At 48.1% G+C, this 23,583-nt stretch overlaps 1 protein-coding gene across 3 annotated transcripts; it reads left to right on the top strand.

Moving 5' to 3' along the window:
- Window positions 1-3,262: 3,262 nt before the first annotated feature.
- On the top strand, window positions 3,263-16,403 carry LOC114870408 (bile salt export pump-like). Of its 3 annotated transcripts, XM_029174950.3 has the most exons (29): window positions 3,277-3,676; window positions 3,864-3,952; window positions 4,081-4,099; window positions 4,737-4,769; window positions 4,848-4,899; window positions 4,983-5,251; window positions 5,328-5,415; window positions 5,511-5,644; window positions 5,723-5,894; window positions 6,225-6,349; window positions 6,427-6,601; window positions 6,679-6,792; window positions 6,882-6,992; window positions 7,082-7,207; window positions 7,637-7,840; window positions 7,940-8,110; window positions 8,562-8,763; window positions 8,877-8,946; window positions 9,338-9,449; window positions 9,577-9,741; window positions 10,116-10,220; window positions 10,566-10,727; window positions 11,274-11,477; window positions 11,970-12,211; window positions 12,328-12,484; window positions 12,637-12,834; window positions 13,473-13,679; window positions 15,139-15,285; window positions 15,668-16,403. In XM_029174950.3, the coding sequence occupies exons 2-29, from the start codon at window positions 3,874-3,876 to the stop codon at window positions 15,866-15,868; spliced, it is 4,044 nt and encodes a 1,347-aa protein (XP_029030783.1). In that variant the 5' UTR covers window positions 3,277-3,676; window positions 3,864-3,873; the 3' UTR covers window positions 15,869-16,403. The 3 variants fall into 3 exon arrangements, with proteins under 3 accessions (XP_029030800.1, XP_029030793.1, XP_029030783.1); XM_029174960.3 differs by lacking the exons at window positions 13,473-13,679; window positions 15,139-15,285; window positions 15,668-16,403 and having other exon boundaries at window positions 3,267-3,676; window positions 11,970-12,230; window positions 12,637-12,813; XM_029174967.3 differs by lacking the exons at window positions 12,328-12,484; window positions 12,637-12,834; window positions 13,473-13,679; window positions 15,139-15,285; window positions 15,668-16,403 and having other exon boundaries at window positions 3,263-3,676; window positions 11,274-11,540; window positions 11,970-12,108.
- The last annotated feature ends 7,180 nt before the right edge of the window (window positions 16,404-23,583 follow it).

Here is a 23,583-nt window from a genome sequence, read left to right on the forward strand (position 1 = left end):
TAGTTTCGTAAAATAGGTCAAAGCGATCAATAAAAACTGTAAATGTAAATGGCACATGGAAGCATCACGTAGGCCTGAACACCCTGAACTTAAAATATAAGTATAACTGAACAACATTCTGGCCACATCTTAGCAATATTTTTGGATTTAAGAAAAATGCATGACCTTGAGTCTGGGTCTGTGGCTTGTCAGTTGTTGTTACCACAAGCACCTGAGCAGCCAATGAAAACATGGCAACGTTATCAAGCACAGCACAGATGGCTGAAGAAAAACGAGTTGCATCTAATTTCCTCTGCTTATTTCAGTGACCTCTTGGGTAATGAAGACTGATAAAGTCTGTTGGGTTTGTTTTCCTCTCGTGTTGAATCAATAAAGTTGCAGCAAATTGCACTTTGTTGTATGGAGCGCCTTAAGCGCGCATGAGGATTTGCCCTCTCCTCAGAAAAAATATAATATAATATAATATAATATAATATAATATAATATAATATAATATAATATAATATAATATAATATAATATAATATAATATAATATAATATAATATAATATAATATAATTTTTTTACTGTTTTTACTGAATCCATGACATTCATTTTTCCAAACTGAAACTGAAGCTGAAACTTAAAAAAAATTGTAAATATTACAGAAAATACATATAAACCAAGTTACAGTCAAACCTATTAAAGGATGAGACACAGCCACTATTGACACGCAGTCTCTCCTTTCGACCTCCTCCATCCATGCTGGTGAAGAACAACGCAGACCTGGTACCTGTTTTAAGGTACACATTTGCTACTAAGCCTGATGCTTTGCTGGAATAGTGATGATGAAGACTGAGTGATACCTAGTTTCGTAAAAAAAGGGGAAAGCAATCACGAAACACTGTCATTTTGACTCATCAGGTGGGTCAAATGAAACAACCAAGTGCTTGTGGTGATATTTAACAAAACAATAGGGTTAATGAATCAATAGACTGGGTCATGCAGGCTGGGGGCTGTAAGCCAACACTTGGCTGAAAACAACCAGTGTTATTTTTCAGTGTGTATTTTATATAGGACAGGAGAATGAAATGAACCAGTTGTTCTCCTACAAAACAACAGCTGAGCACTAAACTCTATTTTTGTACGTGTTGTTGGTCTATCAAATCCAATCAGATGACTTTTCAGGGTAACAACTGATGTTTTAAACCACCTGGGTCACTCAGTTTGAGAATAAGGTCTCGCCATTTGAAATTCCTCGTGATTTGGGGCCACTTTGCTGCTTCTAAACCAGATCACAACAAATTTACAGGTTTCTTAAGTTATTACACGGTGTAAGCTTCGTCTGCGGTGAACTTGCAGGAAACTAAAATATTGACAATATTGACTTTTTTTTTACTTTCCAGTACGACCTAAGGGTCCTCTGTTGCATTCTCCATGTTTACCACCAGGAGGCAGCAGAGATGTTTGTATTTTGCTTCCTGTTGTGGCAGAGTCCTAATTCCAGCAGCAATTTTTATTATTTATTTCATTTTTACCAGAGTATAGATAATATAAGAACACTTGTTTTGACACAACGCTACACAACAACACTACCGAAACCCAGTACACGTAATCACTTAATCTACTCACATCCAGCTCTGAGTGGTCAGATGGCATATGAAAATGGTTTTCTGTTGACCTCATGTCTTCCTGGGTGATGCACTAATCTCCCCAATCTTCCTATCTGCAGTTTCCAGGCAGCACATGAAGGCATCAGTCAATGACCTACAGTTTGTTACCACCACTGGCCTATGAAATGTTTTTCTTATGTGAACATTCACATCCAATTTTTTTGGCCATAAAGTAGTTTTAAGCAGCATAATTAAATAGTATTTAACAGTTTTATTTAGTTTTATTTTCCCCCTATTTAAATTCCCAGTGAGCCCTCAGCAACACTGCTACAGCTTTTTGTATAACTTTCAATCAAAATGTTGAGCGAAGATAAATATTCATGAGCTACCAGTGTACAAACAAACCAGATCTGCAGGTGATCTATATCCTAAGTTCATTTCTATTGTTCCTTCAGCTCTTCAAGCCAAGTTGTTTCAAGCAAAAAATATGAATAAAATGCATCTATATGAGAAATAAAAGTCCCTTAGCAACTTTATTCAGAGCAGTGAAATGATTCATGCTTGTTGACGATGAGAGGCACCAACATATAGTTATAACAAAAGGTCAAGTGAACTTTGTTGTTAATATAAAAGCAGCTGATGAAACCCTTTAACTAAGCTCATTTTGTGTGTGCTTGGAATTAATGCAGCAAAATGAAATACAGTGCGTGCCATGTTATGGAAGCTGAGGGCAGTAACCTCCAGAATGTGAACTATCCTGCAGCCCTACTTCTGCAGCCTATAGACCCATTTCACTAACCTTTGTGGAAAAATGCAAATGATAACCTGAATATTGTAATAGGAGACAAAGAAGCAGCTCCAGAGCAGAACGCCTTGCACTGAATCATGCTCAGAATGAAGTGATTGTATGCACAGTTCATCAGCAGGACAAACTGGACTAAGACCAATTGTAACGACTGCTGTTAATATTGTTAGTTACACATTTTCTTACAAGCAGCTGTAACCGTCCACATGTTAGGTTCAAAGACGTCAAATGACCAGTTGGTTTGAGTTTCTGGTACTTTTGCACATTTTTGCTGATTTATTTTTTTCACTTCAGGCGATCAATAAAGTTTAATTTTAATAAAAACCAACAGTGACCAATCAAATCTTTAATAGCTCTATGTCTTTTTCTTTGCTTCCTTAACTTTAACCTAATTTACATTTGCTCTACATTTAGAAATAGATGATTGAGTGGCCAAGGTTGCTTTAAATCTATTCATCCAACAGTCACAGCTGTTATTTCTATATATTATTACATATAACCTGACATTTACTTTATTGCTTACATAATTTCCACCATTTCTAACATGTTGGATCCAGTTAAGGATGATTTTAACAGACTTTCACCTGCAGACATTTGGAGGTTTTTGTTGTGTTGATTTAAAATACGTCAGAGTTTCTCTGAATATCAAGCCGTCAACATAATAACTGTTCAATCAAGCATCTGGTCTTCTCTTAAATCTTCATTATCCCTCCACTAATTAGGATCTCATGACGTCCCAGGGTCTGTACTGTTACTTTGAGTACACTTTGAGAACACATTCTCAAGCCTAGAACTCTGTGCCTTATGCTGCTTCGTTGCATTTTTCAGAAAATTATCCACTAAACACTTATTTCGTGTATGTCAGGTGAGTGTTGGAGGAAATAGTATCATTCATTCAAGTTAATTCAAGCCTGCGGTCATTATAGCAGCTGCAGAGTTTTCCCACGTAGGAACTATCGAGTCTCCGCTTTGTCTCTGCGATTGCGTAATGTTCATCCAGCCTGTGTGAATGCATCAGTCCTGCAGGCAGTGCTCCTGCAGAGCGAGCCTGCGCAGGTGAGGTGTTTACTGTGCCGAGGTCAGTGGCCTTGTTCTGCGGCACCAACCGACAGGACACTTACCCTGAAACACTCTGACCCAGAGTTCCGACCAAGCCCAGCTCTGATCGATACCCGCATGTGAAACGCACCCGAGGCCGCTCTGCTCCACAGACAAGCCTCCAGCAACGGCCAGGACGCGACGACTGAACCAAGGCTTCTCCTCGAAGGCAAACGCGTAGGTACGTTTCTAATCGTCCAACAACGTCTCCTGTCACATCATCGTCAGGAGTCTTTGAAAACCTGGAGGAGATGACAGCTAACGAAATAACTGTGCAGCGATAAGTGGGATTTATGTGTGGATGTGACAGTCATCACTAATTGCTCTGCCTCTGGACATTTCATGTACTTCTTCCTCGCTGCTCCTAGATCAGCCGACATGCCGACTGGATCAGTCAAACTGCAGAGCATCAAGAAACTGGGACATGAAAACCACAGCTATGTGGCGTCGGACGACGGTAAAACACACGTACATTATATCCTGTCAGCAGAGATGAGGACGGAGAAGTGTTCCCTCACAATCATGCACTTCCTCTAAAGAGTATTATAAGTTTAATTGGGTGTTTTTTCTAATAACTTCTTACAGGACCAGCTGGATCCTACATGTAAGTACAGAAAATCACACGGCATAGATTATTTTAAGATCTATTAATGCTGAATAGGTTTGGTTTGGATGTGCTGCAGGTGAAGGCAGCTGTGTGCGTTCTAAACATACCAGTGAACAATGAGTGGTACAGTAGTTACAAACACAGCTCTACTGTCTACTGGAGATCGATAGCCACCAGTGCCTGTGTGTAAAGCTGTGTACACGCCGTATGTAGGCTACGCTACATGCTGTGCATAGCATTTATGAATAAAATACACATTTCTGGCTGTAAACCCAAATAACAAAATCTTATTTTATTATATAGGTTACGCTGGGAGTGTGGTGGAGCTTTGTGCGCTTGTTCTCCGTTAAAACGTGAAAATATAGGTTTGCTTCCCAAAGCTGATCTGATGAGCTGATGAACACTGTTTGTTGTTTACCAGCTGGAGTAAATACTGTATGACACATTTACTTTCGCAACCAGAACATTAACAAATCAACTGAGCAAAAAGCTGCAAAAACAACCATTACATCCTGTGGTTTTGATTTTTGCTCAAATTACCTCCAGCTTTTTTAAACATGCTGCTCAAATCCTTTTTTTATTTGCATGGATGTGAAAGTCTACTTCTCACGGGATGCTGTTTGTTCTTCTGCAGGACTATGACTAACCAAGCCAAGAAGAATGAGAAGTGAGTGTTGCAGGAGGAGAGCCTGTGAATATTGCATCAGATTTGCCTCAAAACCGACTGTCCATTTCCTTCAAACAGAGCTCAGGGAGACGCGCAGAAGCCAGCCATCAGGGTCGGCTTCTTTCAGCTGGTAAAGCGCCTCTTTCCACCCCCTCTATTCACCAACCAACTCTGTCAAACCCGCGTCTCACCGCCAAACGTCTGTCACGCCAGTTCCGCTTCGCCACGTCCAAGGACGTGCTGATGATGGCGGTGGGCAGCGTGTGCGCGGTGGTGCACGGCTCGGCCCAGCCCCTCATGCTGCTGGTGTTCGGCCTGCTCACGGACACCTTCATCGAGTACGACCTGGAGCTCAACGAGCTGAGCGACGGCAGGAAGGAGTGCGTCAACAACACCATCCAGTGGAAGAACTCCACGGCGGCCTGGGCGAACCTGTCGTACCCCTGGGAGGCGCCGGCGCCGCTGAACGCCACCCCGTGTGGGTGAGTGGGCTGTGAGAACGTCTGGAGGGCTTCCGTTGCTCCATTAGTTCTACTGACCCAGTCTGCACATTTTCAGGCTTCTCGACATTGAATATGAAATGACCAAATTCGCCTACTATTACGTTGGAATTGGAGCAGCTGTATTTGTCCTGGGATACTGTCAGGTGAGTCAGGTTTAACTCAGGCGGATGCATTCCAGAGTCTGCTGGTGCACGTGGTAAAGTACTGGTCAGCCGTGACCGTCTCTTACAACTCCCAGATCTCCCTGTGGGTGACGGCCGCCGCCAGGCAGGTTCGGCTCATCAGGAAAATCTACTTCAGCAAAGTGATGAGGATGGAGATCGGCTGGTTCGACTGCACCTCCGTGGGGGAGCTCAACACCCGCATGTCCGAGTGAGTGGCGAGGGGTCGGGGGAGGGGCACGTTCATGCGTCGCGTTCTGCCGACGACGGCTTCGCCTCTGGGTTCCAGCGATATCAACAAGATCAACGACGCCATCGCAGACCAGGTCGGGATTTTCCTGCAGAGGTTCACCACCTTCGTGTGCGGCTTCTGCGTTGGATTCGTGAAAGGATGGAAGTTAACGCTGGTGATCGTCGCAGCGAGTCCTCTGATTGGTCTTGCTACTGGCCTCATGGCTCTGGTGAGACTCAGTCGATTACGTTCCTCCTGCGGTTTCTCTGTGACAACTTAAATTTCATTTCATTAATGAACCTTCTGAGTTTATCAGTTGACTTGTCTCCCTACGGATATTTATTGCAACCTATTGCAAACCCTTGATTTTCCTTGACTCTATCTTAATTCGTCTCCTGACCTTTTGAATTCTCGTCACCTAATGTCTCCTTTTATAACAAGAGTTGTTGACTTACCCTTTCGTGATACGACATGACGCAATAGTTCTCAACATAACTCCTGTTCTCTCCCTTGTCGTCCTCTCCATCATCTCCTGCCTCTGCACTTCCCGTCAGTCTAGTCGGTGGCCAAACTGACAGGCATGGAGCTGCAGGCCTATGCTAAAGCTGGAGCGGTAGCAGATGAGGTCCTCTCTTCCATTAGGACGGTAGCTGCGTTTGGTGGGGAGAAAAAAGAAGTGGAAAGGTAGCGGACACACGATAGGAGCGTAAACCTTTCACCGTGGAGCCACAGCTAAGACGAGCTCCTCTCCTTTCCTGCAGATACGACAGGAACCTGAGCTCAGCCCAACTGTGGGGAATCAGGAAAGGCCTGATAATGGGCATCTTTAACGGATACATGTGGCTGATTATCTTCCTGTGCTACGGCCTGGCCTTCTGGTATGGCTCCACTCTGGTGCTGGACACAGAGGAATACACACCAGGAACACTCCTGCAGGTACCACGCTCAGCAAGCAGAATACTGTATTCAGTGATGCAGACCGGGACTCACGGAACCGCCACTGTTGCATACAGGTGTTCTTTGGTGTTCTCATCGCAGCCATGAATCTGGGGCAGGCCTCTCCCTGTCTGGAGGCGTTCGCTTCAGGCCGTGGCGCGGCTACAAACATCTTCGAGACTATTGACAGGGTGAGGTTTTGCTCCTTACAGCATAATATTCCACAGGAAATCCTCGCCATCATTGATTCATTTCTACTTTTGAAATGTGCCACTGTCAGGAGCCGGAGATCGACTGTTTATCTGAGGCTGGATATAAGCTGGACAGAGTCAAAGGAGATATTGAGTTTCACAATGTGACCTTCTACTATCCCTCCAGGCCTGAAGTCAAGGTTCTGCATTTGTTAAACTATCTGACGGAGGGTAGACTCTAACTTGTTCTGAGTCGCCTTTGCCATAATGTCACGTCGCCTCTGCTCAGATCCTGGACCAGCTCAGCATTTCAGTGAAGCCCGGGGAGACCACGGCCTTTGTCGGTCCCAGTGGAGCCGGGAAGAGTTCGGCCATTCAGCTAATCCAGCGCTTCTATGACCCGAAGGAGGGCATGGTGGGTACTGCAGCGCTCAGAGAACCTGTGGCGCCCGGATTCCTCCCTCAGTTATTTCTTTTTGTCAAATCCTCAGAGTGATGATCCCCTTCCACATACTGTAGCCGCCTCCCTCTTCCTTTAAAGCTTCATTATGCTAGTGGTTTTAAAAATAACCATCCCCACAGGGTGACAGGAGATACATGATAATCGGTTTCATTATTCAGGCAATGGGTCCTAAAAGCCTCATTTCTTACTTTTACTGGAATTACAGGTTTTTTCACACCCTACTTTCTTTTTCTTTAAGCTCCTCAAAAATAAAATAGCTTCTTTCCACACTAGACAGTCTCGTCATTCGAAACCAGCATTGTTAAAAAAAAACATTATAGCAGCAAAATACTTTAATAGCACCATCCATCAATTTGAGCACAACCCATCTGTCCATGTCAGGTGACCCTGGACGGTCATGACATTAGAGGACTGAACATCCAATGGCTGCGCTCGCTTATCGGGATAGTGGAGCAGGAGCCGGTGCTGTTTGCCACCACCATCGCAGAAAACATACGCTACGGTCGACCCGGCGTCTCCATGGACGACATCATCGCTGCTGCCAAGGAAGCCAACGCCTACAGCTTCATCATGGACTTGCCGCAGGTCGTGCATTAATAGATGGAAAATGAAAGGCCCTCATTCAGATTCGTGATGAGAACCAGTGGGGCTCATAGTGTTGCTTGTCATTTTGGAACGCAACAGAGGTTCGACACGCTGGTCGGGGAGGGTGGGGGTCAGATGAGCGGAGGCCAGAAGCAGCGCATCGCCATTGCTCGAGCGCTGGTCAGGAACCCTCGCATCCTGCTGCTGGACATGGCAACCTCTGCCCTCGACAACGAGAGCGAGGCCATCGTTCAAGAAGCCCTGGATAAAGTGAGTATGAACGGTTCATCGAATCAACGGGTCTGTCTGTGTGTAGTAAGCAAGGCTCATTATGTGTGTTTTACCCCAGTGCAGAGAGGAGCTAGAGTTGATGCTCACATCCCCGTCCAACGCTGTGCACACTGAGGCACCGGGTCGCTTATTAATAGACACCTAATTCCCCACTGACTAGTATTTGTGAGTGCAAATTAGTTGTGCAGAATCATTGGTTGATATATTGAAGTGCACCGCTGGCTTGTTTAGTCAGACGTAATCACCTTAATAGATGCCAACAGGCCCGCAGTATCTTATGATGCTTTACTAAACCAAAAACAGAAATCAGAGCACGGGGTTGACACTTAATATTCATACAGCGGATCATGAGTATTATCAAAACCAGACGCTTTTAAGAGATTGGGGTTTTGTAGAGGCAGTGACCTTCCATATCTTCCTGTTGTCACAGGTCCGTAAGGGTCGCACCACCATCTCCATCGCCCACCGACTGTCCACCATCAAGAACGCCGACGTGATCGTGGGTTTCGAGCATGGCCGCGCCGTGGAGAGGGGCAAACACAACGAGCTGCTGGAGAGGAAGGGCGTCTACTTCACTCTCGTCACCCTGCAGAGTCAAGGAGACAAGGCTCTGAATGAGAAGACGCGGCAAGGTAGGTCCGGCGTCAGGAGACGGAGTGAGGCGACAAGTTGACTGGGCAAAGTCTAAATGGTCTCAGTAGGATCCTGTCGTAACCCTGGTGGTCTGTTGGGTCTCTCGCACCAGTGACTGACGATGACGAAGAATCCGAGGGGCTCCGTTTATCCAAAGCTGGCAGCTACCGAGCCAGTTTGAGGTATTACACAAAGGCCTCCTGCCCTTCCTCACCTTTCACTGTAGAAGATCCATTTACACGATCCTGACTGCGCTTCTAAATTGGATTATTACCCTCCTCATTGTGTCGTTGACGTTCACTTGTGTCACTGCAGAAACCACCGCCGTCATTTACCTAATTACCCTCTTACATTAACTCCGACATTCGGAGCGTTTAAGCTGACACTATCATCCAGAGCCACTTACTAATGGCACAACAGCAGAGGAGGCGTGTTGTCCTCTATCAGAACCATTACAAGCACCAAATAATGAAGTAATGAGCGTGAGAAGTGTCTAGATAACCACCAATATGTTTAAGTGCCACATCACGCAACACATGTACAAACCAGTGGTAACCGCTCTGCCTTTCTCAGAGCTTCACTTCGAGAGCGCTCCCGATCCCAGATGTCCAACGCCATCCCAGACTCCTCTGCTTCCATCACTGGCCCCACAAGCTACGCTGATCTAAATGCAGACAAATCCCAGGTGTGTGTGTGTGTGTGTTTGTGTGTGTGTGTGTGTGGTTACATCAATCTGTGTGTCAATGGATCTGTGGTTGTAGTGAAACCTGTTCAAGGTTTGTTTACCTTTCTTTGTCTGTGCCAATGCTCAGAATGCTGCACCGGATGACGACGAACTGGTGGCACCTGCTCCAGTTGCCAGGATCTTGAAGTACAACCTGCCTGAGTGGCCCTACATGCTTTTTGGATCGCTGGGCGCTGCGCTGAACGGAGGGGTCAACCCCTTCTACTCTCTTCTGTTCAGTCAAATCTTGGCGGTAAAGTTCAAATCAAAGAGAAGTGACAATCCTAAAGACGACCTTTTTAGATTGTCCAAATGGAATCATATACCTTCACATAATAACATTAAATGATCTGATACTTTATGAGTATTAAGATATAGTATAGTATAGCAACATAAAGGCTCGGGAACAAGTAAGCCATGAAATGCATTTAGCTTCTGGTTTTGGCTTGGGTTGTTAAAAAAACACTAGCGCTATACCCTATACCCACATGATCAGTACAGCCTGGAGCAGAACCATCACTGTTTGTGTTGCCTCAGAGATGTGTGTGTGTGTGTGTGTGTGTGTGTGTGTGTGTGTGTGTGTGTGTGTGTGTGTGTGTGTGTGTGTGTGTGTGTGTGTGTGTGCAGACATTCTCACTAACAGATCCCGTGGCTCAGAGGAAGGAGATTGATAGCATCTGCGTGTTCTTTGTCGTGGTCGGCGTGGTCTCTTTCTTCACCCAGACGCTGCAGGTAGAGTAGCAGTGTGCTTTAGCAAGACTGATTGCCTTAGTGCTCCTCAGCTGCTTTCACCCCCCCCACACACACACACACAAACACATACAAGCCCCTTCTCATGTTCAAGGTTAGAGGAAATAACAGACTTTAAATAAATACCCTCTTTGCATGGATATAATTCTCCTACATCCTGCAGAGATGCTGTTCTATAATCAATTCATGACTTCCTATCCCCTGGTGGGGGGAGATTTGACACTGACACAGTTAACAGAGATTATATACGGTATATTACGCGATGCGGAGGATCCCTGTGATCTTATTTAGGGTTTAATAAAAACACGTCTCCGTGCACATGAACAGGGCTATGCCTTCTCCAAGTCTGGGGAGCTGCTGACGCGCCGGCTGCGGCGCCTTGGCTTCCAGGCCATGCTGGGCCAGGAGATCGGCTGGTTCGACGACCACAGGAACAGCCCCGGAGCGCTCACCACTCGCCTGGCCACCGACGCCTCGCAAGTTCAGGGGGTAAACTCATTTGTTCTCTTGTGATTTTTTAAACGCAGATGAACAATTTGGACTTATTATGAATCTCATTTTACGCAGTGCACAGGCTCATGCACAGTAGTACATCAACATAAAAGGCGTGCGACTCAGTGTTTTATACCAGGTTTTTAGAGGCAAGTCGTTTTTGGAAGGGGTTTTACACAAAAAGCAAAAAACTACAGGAGCTGTGAACTTGACAAAATGGTCTAAGGCTTTCAGACTGGCTGTCAAAGAGGATCATACATAGAAAGGTTGCAATGCCTTCAGACTTTATTTCTTAAGGTGATATATATTGTGTTTTCTGTCACTGGTTATGCTTCAGTAGGATCTAATATAATTTTCTGTCAATTTCAAGGAAGTTAATGACATTGAACTACTGGGATTAGTCGGAATTAATTTTTCCCCATTTACTGCTGCCAAACATTCATTTTGACATTCTTACCACCTTTCCTAGTACATTAGCAGCATCCTAATGTATATTTGATGCTATAACATAACACCAGTCCCATTGATTTGTTTTGCTCCAAGGCTACAGGTTCTCAGATCGGTATGATCGTCAACTCCCTGTCCAACATCGGCGTGGCCGTCATCATGTCCTTCTACTTCAGCTGGAAGCTCACGCTGCTGATCTTGTGTTTTCTGCCCTTCATTGCGTTGTCGAGCGGCTTCCAGGCCCGCATGCTGACGGGCTTCGCCAAGCAGGACAAGCAGGCCATGGAGGACGCTGGGCAGGTGACGTTGGACGTGTCTAGCTGAGGCTGCAGCTCTTTTTCTATAAGCTCAGCCTAGGTGTTGGTACGAACGCATTTTATTAGGCAGCTGTGTAATTGGTTAAGATGGAGGGAGCTCGACTCTTACTGAGGCCTTAAACTACAGTCACGCTACTAAAACACCCAGGACAATATAGCCAGAGCTAAGTTAAAAATCAAAGAAAAAGTCAATTTACTGTGAACTACCTTTAAGCCATCTTAATTATCCCGATGCAATACATCCCACCCATCAAAATAAAGTGGATTAGATGAAAGTTTAATGATCCCTATGGGGTAAACTGGCTTACTGCAGCAGCAGAAAATGGGATATAGATAAGGAGGAACTTCTTTATCTATATCCCATCCTCCCTCGCACAGTGAAAACCCATCGCAATCAAGCACCGCCTATCTGTCTCCCTGCATTCGCCCAGTTTATTCTAGTGTCACAGTTTCCACCCGGGCTCTTGATCGACAGATTTCCGGCGAGGCCCTGAACAACATCCGCACCATCGCGGGCCTGGGGAAGGAGCGCGTGTTCATGGACATGTACGAGGCCCACCTACATGCGCCGTACCGAGCGGCCCTGAAGAAGGCCAACGTGTACGGCGTCTGCTACAGCTTCGCCCAGTGCGTTATCTTCATGACCAACGCCGGCTCCTACAGGTTCGGCGGCTACTTGGTGCGACAGGAGGGCCTCCACTTCAGCCTGGTGTTCAGGTGGGGCCATTTTGGGCAGGTGGTCACTGTTCTGGTAATATTCGCACGTCCACCGTCTCTGACCACCAGCCGCTGAAAGGTGAAAATGAGCTGCAGCATGTTTGTGTCCACGGCAGGATCATCTCAGCCATTGTTACCAGTGGCACAGCCCTGGGCAGAGCCTCCTCCTACACCCCAGACTATGCCAAGGCCAAGATCTCAGCGGCGCGCTTCTTCCAGCTGCTGGACCGCGTGCCTCGCATCAGCGTGTACAGCCACCAGGGGGAAAAATGGGTAAGTGCCAGTCAGTGCGTGGATCGTTGTTGGTTTTACATCTATCATAAAGGAGATTAGGCGGAAAAGGTTTCTAAAGCATCCAGACCCAGGATCAAACCCACACTGACCTTTGTGCTTGTATTTGCCCTCGCTCCCTCGTCCTTTTACAGGAAAACTTCCAAGGGAACCTGGAGTTCATTGACTGCAAGTTCACCTACCCCACCAGACCGGACATCCAGGTCCTGAATGGGCTGAACGTGTCGGTGAAGCCGGGCCAGACTCTGGCCTTCGTTGGCAGCAGCGGCTGTGGGAAGAGCACCAGCGTGCAGCTGCTGGAGCGGTTTTACGACCCAGACCACGGCAAAGTGGTGAGAGAGGCTGTTTCATGAAGATACACAAGTGCCTGCAATTTAAAAAATGCCAAAAATGTCTTAGCTTTATGGCTATTATATGTAATCTGGACAAAAAAACCTATGTCTACGAGTGCAGCCCATAGCTCAGTGTTTAAACCTGTTAGCATTAGATTGTCATAGCCGATGGGGATCTTTTCATCTTAAAATGTCAGATCTCTCATTTTGTTGTACGTCCAGCGTCGCTCTACAGTCTGAAATCTGTAGGACGTCAAAGCCAAAGAATGATTGCTGGACATTTCGCAACACTTGATTGAAGTATTTCGAAGGGTTCCAGTCATTCATCAGACGGACGTTTATGCTGACTTTGTGCTGCATTTTAAAAGGGGCCACTCTGCTCAGAATGGAGCTCTGCCTTTGTGCCAGTAAGAGACCACTGCCAAGATTCAAATGGCCTTAATTGAGTTGAAAGCGCTTTGGAAACACGTAGTCCCGAGTCTCTGTCTGAGATTTAAAAAGGACAGTATCACCTCTGTGCAGTTAGAGAGAAATTACAGTAGAGATGGTCAGATGATAGCTCATTAAGCTGATTGTACTCCTCGTCTGTGATTGGACGATCGCTTTGAACTAACGCTTAAATCAACCGCCTCCCGCAGCTGATTGACGGCCGCGACTCGACCCGCGTCAGCGTGTCCTTCCTGCGCTCCAAGATTGGCATCGTGTCCCAGGAGCCCGTCTTGTTCGACTGCAGCATCGCCGAGAACATCAAGTACGGCGACGCCTCCAGGGAGATCGGCATGAGCGAGGTCACGGCCGCCGCCAAGAAGGCCCAGCTCCACGACTTCGTCATGGGGCTTCCTGAGGTAGCGTGTGAAGGGCTCGGAAACAGAGGATGGTGAAACTAGACAACAGGCCGGCAACAGGGGAGCAGATCAGGGAATGGGAGGCTGCTGTAAATAGAGGCGGAGTGAACGGGGAGGAGCTGGTGTTCAGGTGGGCGTCGCCCTGCAAACCAGTTCTCCCATCATCGCCTGGAGCGACTGTTCCCCAGCGTCTCAGAACTCGTCAGCTCAGAGTGGGGACAGGTTTGACCTTACCGCCATGAACAACTTCATGTTTCATGAATGAGCTGATGCAGAACATGTCGCTTGCCAGAAACACTGCACTGACTGATCCAGTCCTGACACGGGGCTCAGAGAGCAATGTGAAGTGTTAATAGGTAGATTAACGTGAGATTAATTTCTTAGAGGCTGTCCTCCTCCTCCATTGCAGCCTGTTAGTATCAATGTATCTGAATTCACATTTAATCTCACAAATAACACTGTAAATCCAGAAAATCCACTCGGATCCGCTCCGCGCGTGCATGTTGGTGTCGGCAGACGACAGGAAGTTTGGCAGCCGAGATGCTTTAAAGGTGATCGGCGTAGAAACGAACTTTCGGAGGCAAATTAATAAGGGATGCAGCCCACTGCTCCAGAGCCAAGGTCACCTCTCTGATCAGAACCACGGAGCCGTGGAACCAGCGTCTGTTCTGATGCAGCTCACTCCCCTGCAGCAGCTGCCTGATACCGGACTTTTAAAGCCAGCGCTAATATGGATAATAAGAAATCTGAGCTAGTATAAAACGATATACGTGCAGATTATGCCCTGTACTGTATCGCTCCAGGACCAGCTTTGGTTCCCGCTCTATTATGGTCCGGCTGGTTGATTCGCTGTAGTTTGGAGCCATCTGAACCAACTAAAAAACACTAACTCAGGCCAGTCACTGTTGCGAATCAAGTCTGCGCCCTTCGTGTGTCACATCCAGGGGTTTTCTCCTCCCCCTGCGCATCCAGACACCGCACATGGATGCTGCACTAAAGCAGCTGCTTCTACATCCAGGTGGGCTGTCACTTAAAGGAAACAATCTCAATATTATATTTTGGCACATCCCGTGAAGCAGTACAGTGGGTTTACGTGCTCAGCTGAGGCTCACGCCAGCTTTGCCCTTGATGGAGCTCTGATGGCGTCAAACCTCGCAGCACTATCTGACGCACGTATCAGAGCTGATGCCGACGCCCCGGCTGGGCCTGTTAGCAGCCGCGTTTGGCCTCGGGCCGTTTGCCTCGCGCGCTCACCTTTCACCGCCACCGCAGGCTGTGTGTGCAGAGTCCGGGAGCGCGGCATTAATAACGGGGCCCGGGGGAGGACAGGGGACGCTTCCTCACGGGACTGAGGCCATCATCCTCAGTTTACTTACGGCTCCACGCAGTAAAAGCATTTTAAAACACGACACGCTTTTTAGGAACAGTGAATGTGGATTTTATTTTCCCGCCGCCTCAGAAATATGAAACCAACGTGGGTGCTCAGGGCTCGCAGCTGTCCCGCGGCCAGAAGCAGCGCATCGCCATCGCCAGGGCCATCATCCGCGACCCCAAGATCCTGCTGCTGGACGAGGCCACCTCCGCCCTGGACACGGAGAGCGAGAAGGTGCCGCCGATCGTCTGCTGACTGCACGCGCATGTGCCCAGAGAGCAAGGGGCGCAGGCATTTAATTGTTATTATTATTAACATCATTATCATTCATCATCTCCGTTATTACCGGCTGCGGCTCGCGGGCGCCGGCAGAGCCTCTTTGAACTGAATGTGACCCGTAGGTGCGTGCGGCCGCTCCTCCGGCTCTGACCCACGCCGCAGCACATAGATCCACTGGAACATTGTAATGATAGTAATCAACGTGTGATTGTGAAATTGCTGTAATTGTGAGGCATGTGCGCCTGCTGTGTGGGAGAAATGATAATGGCTCCTGCCTCTGCGTGCGTGTGTGTGTGTGTGTGAGGGGGGGGGTTTCACCTGTGTGTTCTCATGACAGACCGTGCAGGACGCGCTGGACAAAGCCAGGGAGGGCCGGACCTGCATCGTCATCGCCCATCGCCTGTCCACCATCCAGAACTCCGACATCATCGCCGTCATGTCCAGGGGCTTCGTGATCGAGAAGGGGACGCACAACCAGCTCATGGCCCTGAAGGGAGCCTACTACAAGCTGGTTACCACGGGAGCGCCCATCAGCTAACCGCCCCGGGAAGCGGGAGCCAATGAGCAAGGCAGCGCAGGGAAAGTGGCGTTACTGTGGTGCAGCGAGCGGGACAGGGACTGGAGAGATGCCATTTACAAAGCACTGTGGAAGAGGAAAGTGCACCTGCTCACTCGTACACTATTTATTTGCAAGGAGTCAGAGAAGCCAAGTTGTGCTACTTTACTCATACATGGGCAGCATTATTGCCGTGTTTGGTCAGCGAGTTCAGAAGTTCATTTAAGTTTAGTAGCTGTAGAGCGTAAACATAATTTTAAGGGATCTGTATTTTTCATTGCATTGTTAGAATACTTCTACACACATCGGACAGCTGTAAATACTGATTGAGAATCACATGCATTTTATTATTATTACAGAATAATAATCATAGAATAATATTCTCTAATTGCACATCTGAACAATTACATCTATTAACCAGTTTAATTCTTTAACTTTTTCTGTTATATGCTTTTTATGCAGGCTTTTATTTTGTTGGGTTGTAATTGCAGACTGCATTAAAGCTGCTTGTTTTGTGTGCGTGGTCAGCTCCCCCTCTACACAGTAACTGTCCCAAACACTCTCTTCTTCACATACTGATTAAGAGCTAACTCTGTCTAATGTGGAACTTTATTACTGAGCATATTTGTGGCCGTAACGCACCAACACAATTGCATGTATCAGCTCTAGGAAAACAGTGTTTCCTTGGCAACGGAACAAGCTCAATCCCATGTTTGTCACCAAGTAATTCAAACACTGTATGACATTAAAAAACACATGCTTTTAGTGCTTCTGGGGAGATTTGGTCGTTAATTTAGCTTTATAGAATTACTAAAAGTTTTAATTAAGCTTAATTTAAATTCAGGCTTACAAAAAAAAGACCACTGACTTATGGTTTCTGCATTTGACTGCATGACAGTAAAACGTCTAGTCTTCCAAACAGGTTGCTGATTTGCAGCTTGTTTCAGTCTCGACATCCAGCACAAATGAACACAAATCACCTGCTGACTTAAATGTACTGTAATGAAATCCACCACGAAACTAATGAGTGCTGGAGCCTGTAATGTGTAGGATCTGGATGTAATAAGCCACATCGCTGGTATGACTGGAGCTGTCAGACAGTTATTCACATGCCGAAATGTGGCCCTTGTAATGGTAGCAGCATCATCGCGTTAAAGCCTGCTGTGGGCTAATGCACAGTCCTGCTAATGCTGATGGAGGCTGGTGGAGGCTAGTGAAGGCTAGTGGAGGCTGGTGGAGGCTTATGGAAGCTGGTGGAGGCTAGTGGAGGCTGGTGGAGGCTGATGGAAGCTGGTGGAGGCTAGTGGAGGCTAATAGAGGCTGGTGGAGGCTGATGGAAGCTGGTGGAGGCTAGTGGAGGCTAGTGGAGGCTGGTGGAGGCTAGTGGAGGCTGGTGGAGGCTAGTGGAGGCTGGTGGAGGCTAGTGGAGGATGGTGGAGGTTGGTGGAGGCTGGTGGAGGCTTATGGAAGCTGGTGGAGGCTAGTGGAGGCTGGTGGAGGCTTATGGAAGCTGGTGGAGGCTAGTGGAGGCTGGTGGAGGCTGGTGGAGGCTGGTGGAGGCTTATGGAGGCTGGTGGAGGCTAGTGGAAGCTGGTGGAGGCTGGTGGAGGCGAGTGGAGGCTGGTGGAGGCTGGTGGAGGCTGGTGGAGGTTGGTGGAGACTAGTGGAGGCTGGTGGAGGCTAGTGGAGGCTGGTGGAGGCTTATGGAAGCTGGTGGAGGCTAGTGGAGGCTGGTGGAGGCTGGTGGAGGCTGGTGGAGGCTTATGGAGGCTGGTGGAGGCTAGTGGAAGCTGGTGGAGGCTGGTGGAGGCTGGTGGAGGCGAGTGGAGGCTGGTGGAGGCTGGTGGAGGCTGGTGGAGGCTAGTGGAATCTGGTGGAGGTTGGTGGAGGCTAGTGGAGGCTGGTGGAGGCTAGTGGAGGCTGGTGGAGGCTTATGGAAGCTGGTGGAGGCTAGTGGAGGATGGTGGAGGTTGATGGAGGCTGGTGGAGGCTTATGGAAGCTGGTGGAGGCTAGTGGAGGCTGGTGGAGGTTGGTGGAGGCTAGTGGAGGCTGGTGGAGGCTAGTGGAGGCTGGTGGAGGCTTATGGAAGCTGGTGGAGGCTAGTGGAGGCTGGTGGAGGCTGGTGGAGGCTGGTGGAGGCTTATGGAGGCTGGTGGAGGCTAGTGGAAGCTGGTGGAGGCTGGTGGAGGCTGGTGGAGGCGAGTGGAGGCTGGTGGAGGCTGGTGGAGGCTGGTGGAGGCTAGTGGAAGCTGGTGGAGGTTGGTGGAGGCTAGTGGAGGCTGGTGGAGGCTAGTGGAGGCTGGTGGAGGCTTATGGAAGCTGGTGGAGGCTAGTGGAGGATGGTGGAGGTTGATGGAGGCTGGTGGAGGCTTATGGAAGCTGGTGGAGGCTAGTGGAGGCTGGTGGAGGTTGGTGGAGGCTAGTGGAGGCTGGTGGAGGCTAGTGGAGGCTGGTGGAGGCTTATGGAAGCTGGTGGAGGCTAGTGGAGGCTGGTGGAGGTTGGTGGAGGCTTATGGAGGCTGGTGGAGGCTAGTGGAAGCTGGTGGAGGCTGGTGGAGGCTGGTGGAGGCGAGTGGAGGCTGGTGGAGACTGGTGGAGGGCAGTGGAGGCGAGTGGAGGCTGGTGGAGACTGGTGGAGGCTGGTGGAGGCTTATAGAGGCCTGGGCCCCACTCTCCTCCCTCCAAACCACCAACGCAGACACCGCCACGTCAGGGTGCACATGTCAAAGACGCTGCATTGCTTAGCGGTAATGTGCGATCACACCGCAATGACCTCTGGGAAATTGAGTCTTTAATCATCAACATCTCCAGAACCCTGGAGTCGCGGGAAATTAGCATTCCTCGGATGCAATCCAATCCCGCTGCTTCATTTAGCGAGAGGACACAGTTTGACTTTCTGCCATCCGCCGTCGGCGCGGCGCTGATGGATGCAAACAGGCGCCGCAGGCGGAGGGAGCGAGCCGTGAGCAAGCAAGTTCCCCACGACGCCGGGGCACAGCGGAAAAGCACAGACGAGACTAAAAAGTACAAATTTTTTAACTGTTGCATCCGAAACCGTGCAACAGTCAGTGTTCGTGGCGTTGCACCTCTGATAATTACATCTCCTCTCATTTCCCATAAGGATAATTCGGTTTCACCTCCTCTGGACCCCGGCCTCACCTGCTGTGTGCTGCAGTCTCTAAATGGTTTAAAACGCCGACAGTCGAGAAGCCATTACAGCTCGCTGAGAGGCCGGCCGGCAAATTGGTCGGCTCGCAGGAGCAGTAAATAAGATGGAGGAGCCTCCTGTTTTTTGCCTTGTCAATAGCTGGCCTCCGGGCTGCCGTGTCAGAATTTTAACGTGCAGAGGAGGCCGAGCTGAGGAGAGGAAATGCAGATGGGTTACGTACTTATACAGGTATTTATATGTTCAGTGGCTTTTCAGTTTGAATATTAATGCAGTTTGGAAAAGACATCGTTGACCTTTAACAGACCAGAACAGCCAGGATCTTGAGAGCAAATGGAGAATACAGATTTGTTTGGTCGCGCTTTAATGACATTAGGTTGTGGCATTTCTGCGCGATTGGATTCTCGTTGCTTTGGCGCAGGATGGTACAGCCAATATTACAAACTGCTGAGGCGTCATGACTTTATTCTGTCTCCTCTTCAACACGTTGGACAGCCTCATAAAACTGTAATTACAGCGGTCATCGTAAAATAAATCCGAACTTGAAGATCTGTTATTAACCCGGGGGGGAGTGAGAAAGGAGCCACAGTATAATATGAGCCTAATTCCATCATTACTGATGGCGGTCATTACCAATAAAGCTTTTCATTAGTATAATCATGGCTACGGAGCCAATAACACGACTGTGACCACGGGGAGACGGCCTGTCACGAGTTTGTTAATCGCTGACTTGAAGGATTTAACGTCAGCAGGGGTCTACGCTGAGCGCGGAGAAGCTATGACCAAGCAACAGATGGACATCGACGGGACTGCGCATTTATTTTCACACTCCTCTGCCGAGTTTCTCAGGGTTTTGGAGAGAATCGGAGCTAACGAGCGGGAGATCAAGCGAGGGCCGAGGTACTGCAATGTGAGATTTAGTCATTTGCTTGAAGGTACGATACGAAAGCAAAGCCGTGCCAGCGTAAATGACCGCCAGGTGCGGTTGTGAGGCGTTCAGGGGCGATCGGGCAGGTTGTGGAAGCTCTGCACCGCTCGGGCAACATTAGGCGCAGACCTTTGTCACCTGAATCCACTCTCAAAATAACCGCAGAGCCCGATGGTTCAGATCAAAGCGATTATTCTGCATAATGCGTTTTCTGGTGCTGTTTGTACAGAAGTGAACTTTGCTAATGTGCCTTCTGGCATTTAGGACTAATATGTGTGAGCCTGCCTGCATCAGGTTCCACTGCACTGGAAATAATCTGAACACCGCGGAGGATGAAAGCCTGGAGTTCACCCCTTCGGACCCACGTCACATCTGCTCCACGTCCCTGTGCATTGCAGCTGGTAGCCCATCTCCTAATTCATCTAATTAAGCCACCACCAAGTCATAAGGTGTTATCTTTAACCCGGAGGAAGTGCGTATGATCTCCACGCTGCCGGTCCCTCGGGGGGGAATTAAAATGGCATTAAGCGATTGTATGTCACAGCTTGCCCTTCATTTTTAATTCGACTGCTGCTCCTGGAAACCAGAGCAACCACCCTCCTGTAGCCTCCTGTGATTTGCTGCACCACCCACGCAGCTGATAGTTCTCCTTTCAGCTCCTCAGAAATCCCCGACTTCAATCCCCGCCAAGTAACCTGACACGATGGTAATGTGCTGTGGAGCAAAGTCTCAATCAGACCCGCTCCTTCTGGACGGACACACATTACGTGGATGAGTAGCTGGGTTTTCTCTAAACAAGGTGATGATGGACTTTGCCTCAACGCTCGGCGGAACAAACCGCGTGGTCGACTCGCTCTGTCTTTGCTACGTCGCTGTGAAACTCTGACTTGGAAGCATCGCTAAATTGAAACGTCACCTGCGGACGAGTCCTTTGATAATGAAACAGGCAATCTGCAGAAAGAGCAGAGCTTTCCTGCACAGTAATGGCTGCTGTAAACACATTTACCTTAAAAATAAAAACCCAGAAGCAAAACAACCTCCCCAACACACACACACACACACACACACACACACGCAGGCACGCACGCACGCACGCACGCACGCACGCACGCACACACACACACACACACACACTACAAATATACAGATCTTTGTATACACATCAATAATACTGTTTTGTTGTAATGGACCGATGACCTGTTCAGGATGTACCCAGTGTTCCAGCACTTGTACTTGTATTCAAATAAAAACAAAAGGAGGATGAGATTTTCATGATCTGCCAAAAAAAATAGCAGATCGAGGTCAAGGATGTTCTTTTGTTTTTGTGGAGCCAGTGAGAACCACACAGCGGAGGGCAAATGGAACGTTTCGAATAAAATAAACAGTAGAGAAATTTATACACCAAAACAGTAGATTAAATGCACTGAGCAAAAGGCAGTAAACGAAAGGAGCAGGAGGAAGAACGTACAACGCAGACACTTAAGAAACCTTAAAAACACTTAAAAATACACGGCACCAAGACAAAGGCTGCACGGAAACGTTTGGCTGCTTAAAATGGCCGCTAGCTGCAAGGCATGATGGTTATTAACATCTCCACACACATTTCCAGAGTTTAAGACAAAATCCATGAAGCTCTTTCTTCTCCAGAGCGAGTTCAGAGCAAAATCAATACGTGTTCTCCGACCGTCCTGCTCGGCAGGCACACGTTTCATTATTAGAGCGGCAACATACTCTAAGTTCACAAGACAACAATACATGGCTCCACTTGATTCAGAAACTAGAACAAGAACATGGCTTAAACACAAGAATACAAGGACATGAGACTTTATTCAGAACTGACAGTCGGCAGCTTGACTTCGGTTCCAGTCTCCAGGGCAGGATGAATGAGGCTTACCAGTGGGCTTTAACTGGGGAAACTGGTAACAGGAGACAGAGGGGGAGGTCTGGAGGTGGGTGTGGCTCACTTCAGGGGGTGTGGTTGCAGAGAGAGACTAGTCCTGGTCTGAGTCGAACCAGACCCGTGTTTTGGTTCAAAAGTGCTAAAACCCAGAAGAATTGCGAGGATGGGTGTGAACTCTGGATCTGGATGCTAATGCTAATCTAAAAATACCCACTGGTGCACCAGTGACGGGCACCAGCTGCCCCTGTACTGTGTTTGAACAACACTGAAGCTCCACCACATGAACAGCACGTGTGCGTGTGTTTGTACTGTTGGCAGCCTGTAATCACTGCGCTGCGCGTATTTGCATAAGTAATTATCACCGACAGACACTGGTCTTTCACAGTGTTTAGTCACGCAGCTGAACGCTAACAAGAGGAAGGACTCTGAGAGAATGTGGAAAGTGAGTCCTGGCGCTTTCCCTAATTTGCAATTAACTTACAAGGAAATTGTAATATTTTTAAAAAGGGGCTAAACATGTTGAGCCATTAAAAGTCGGGTCATGCAAATTGAAATTAACCGGCATCAGATTGTATTCAACAGCTGCCGGGAGCAAACAGGAAGCGATCCTTCCAGAATAAAGCACCCGGACAACGCAAGGAGGAGCAGCGTCCGCTGTGGTGTGAGCTGATGCTGTAGTCAAACGCCACCAGTGGAGGCTCAGCACTGGCTGTGGTGCAGGAGTGAGGGACGCCGGTGTGTGTGAGTGTGTGTGTGTGTGTGTGTGTGTGTGTGTGTGTGTGTGTGTGTGTGTGTGTGTGTGTGTGTGTGTGTGTGTGTGTGTGTGTGTGTGTGTGTGTGTTGTTATGCGCTCTCGCATCCAGGCTAAATGTTTGTGCCCACGTGTTTGACTTCGCCCATGATGCCAGACAAGGTGACTGTTATTATGAGCATAAAGAAGCCGGGAGTGATCCTCTTGGCAGCGGTTATTGTGTCTGGCGATTATCTCCCATCAGCCCTGAGCCGTCACATTCTAACCCCCCCCCCGCTGACACCGCACAGCCGCCACTTAATTTCATTGTCGATTATCTTCCAGACTGCGGGGACGGAGAACAGCTCTCCTGTATTAAGTAAATTGAAAGTGATAGGATGAGGATGAAGCCTCTGATGTAATGTAGCGGTTGACCTTGTGTTTCCTCTCCAACTCTCAACCTCCGCCCGCTGGGTAATAGAGATTTGTTCTCCCATTTGTCTAAGTACCTTCACTTTTCCAGATCAATGTGATATTTGATTATTGCTAAAAGTGATCAGCTGCACGGTCACATTGGAAACAAGCTAATAAACGTGCCCTTGGGGTCAATGTGAAAACGGCAGCTATTAATCTCCCGGTGGGTTGTGAGTTGATTCAATGTTCTGTAGAAGTGGCCTCGACACCACAGACGTGATAAATCTTTTTTGACTGTTAATTTTCGGAGCAGCCGGCAGTCGATCTGCTATCGGAGCAAGTTTATGGGTCCGGGGATGAGGCGACAGGCGAGATGAGACGATTACTGGGGGTCCGACGAAAAACTGTGGTGGCTAAAAATTTAATGACATCACGTGGAGGTTTGATTGTTGTTAATTTGAAAGATCCATATAGGATTGTGAACTTCAGCTGTTTGGCTCTCACTAATTTAATTACGAGACGTTGTAATACATTCAGGGAGGACGTGGCCCTTCTTCG

This window comes from Betta splendens, chromosome 2 (assembly GCF_900634795.4).
Source record: "Betta splendens chromosome 2, fBetSpl5.4, whole genome shotgun sequence".
Lineage (NCBI taxonomy): Eukaryota > Metazoa > Chordata > Actinopteri > Anabantiformes > Osphronemidae > Betta > Betta splendens.

What these genes read in the sequence shown, in the direction of transcription:
- LOC114870408 (XM_029174950.3), top strand. Translation starts at nt 3,874, where the DNA reads ATGCCGACTGGATCAGTCAAACTGCAGAGCATCAAGAAACTGGGACAT. An exon ending in CTACTGGCCTCATGGCTCTG is followed by an intron (nt 5,895 to 6,224) that starts GTGAGACTCAGT and finishes CCGTCAGTCTAG; the next exon opens with TCGGTGGCCAAACTGACAGG. An exon ending in ACCCAGACCACGGCAAAGTG is followed by an intron (nt 12,835 to 13,472) that starts GTGAGAGAGGCT and finishes CGCCTCCCGCAG; the next exon opens with CTGATTGACGGCCGCGACTC.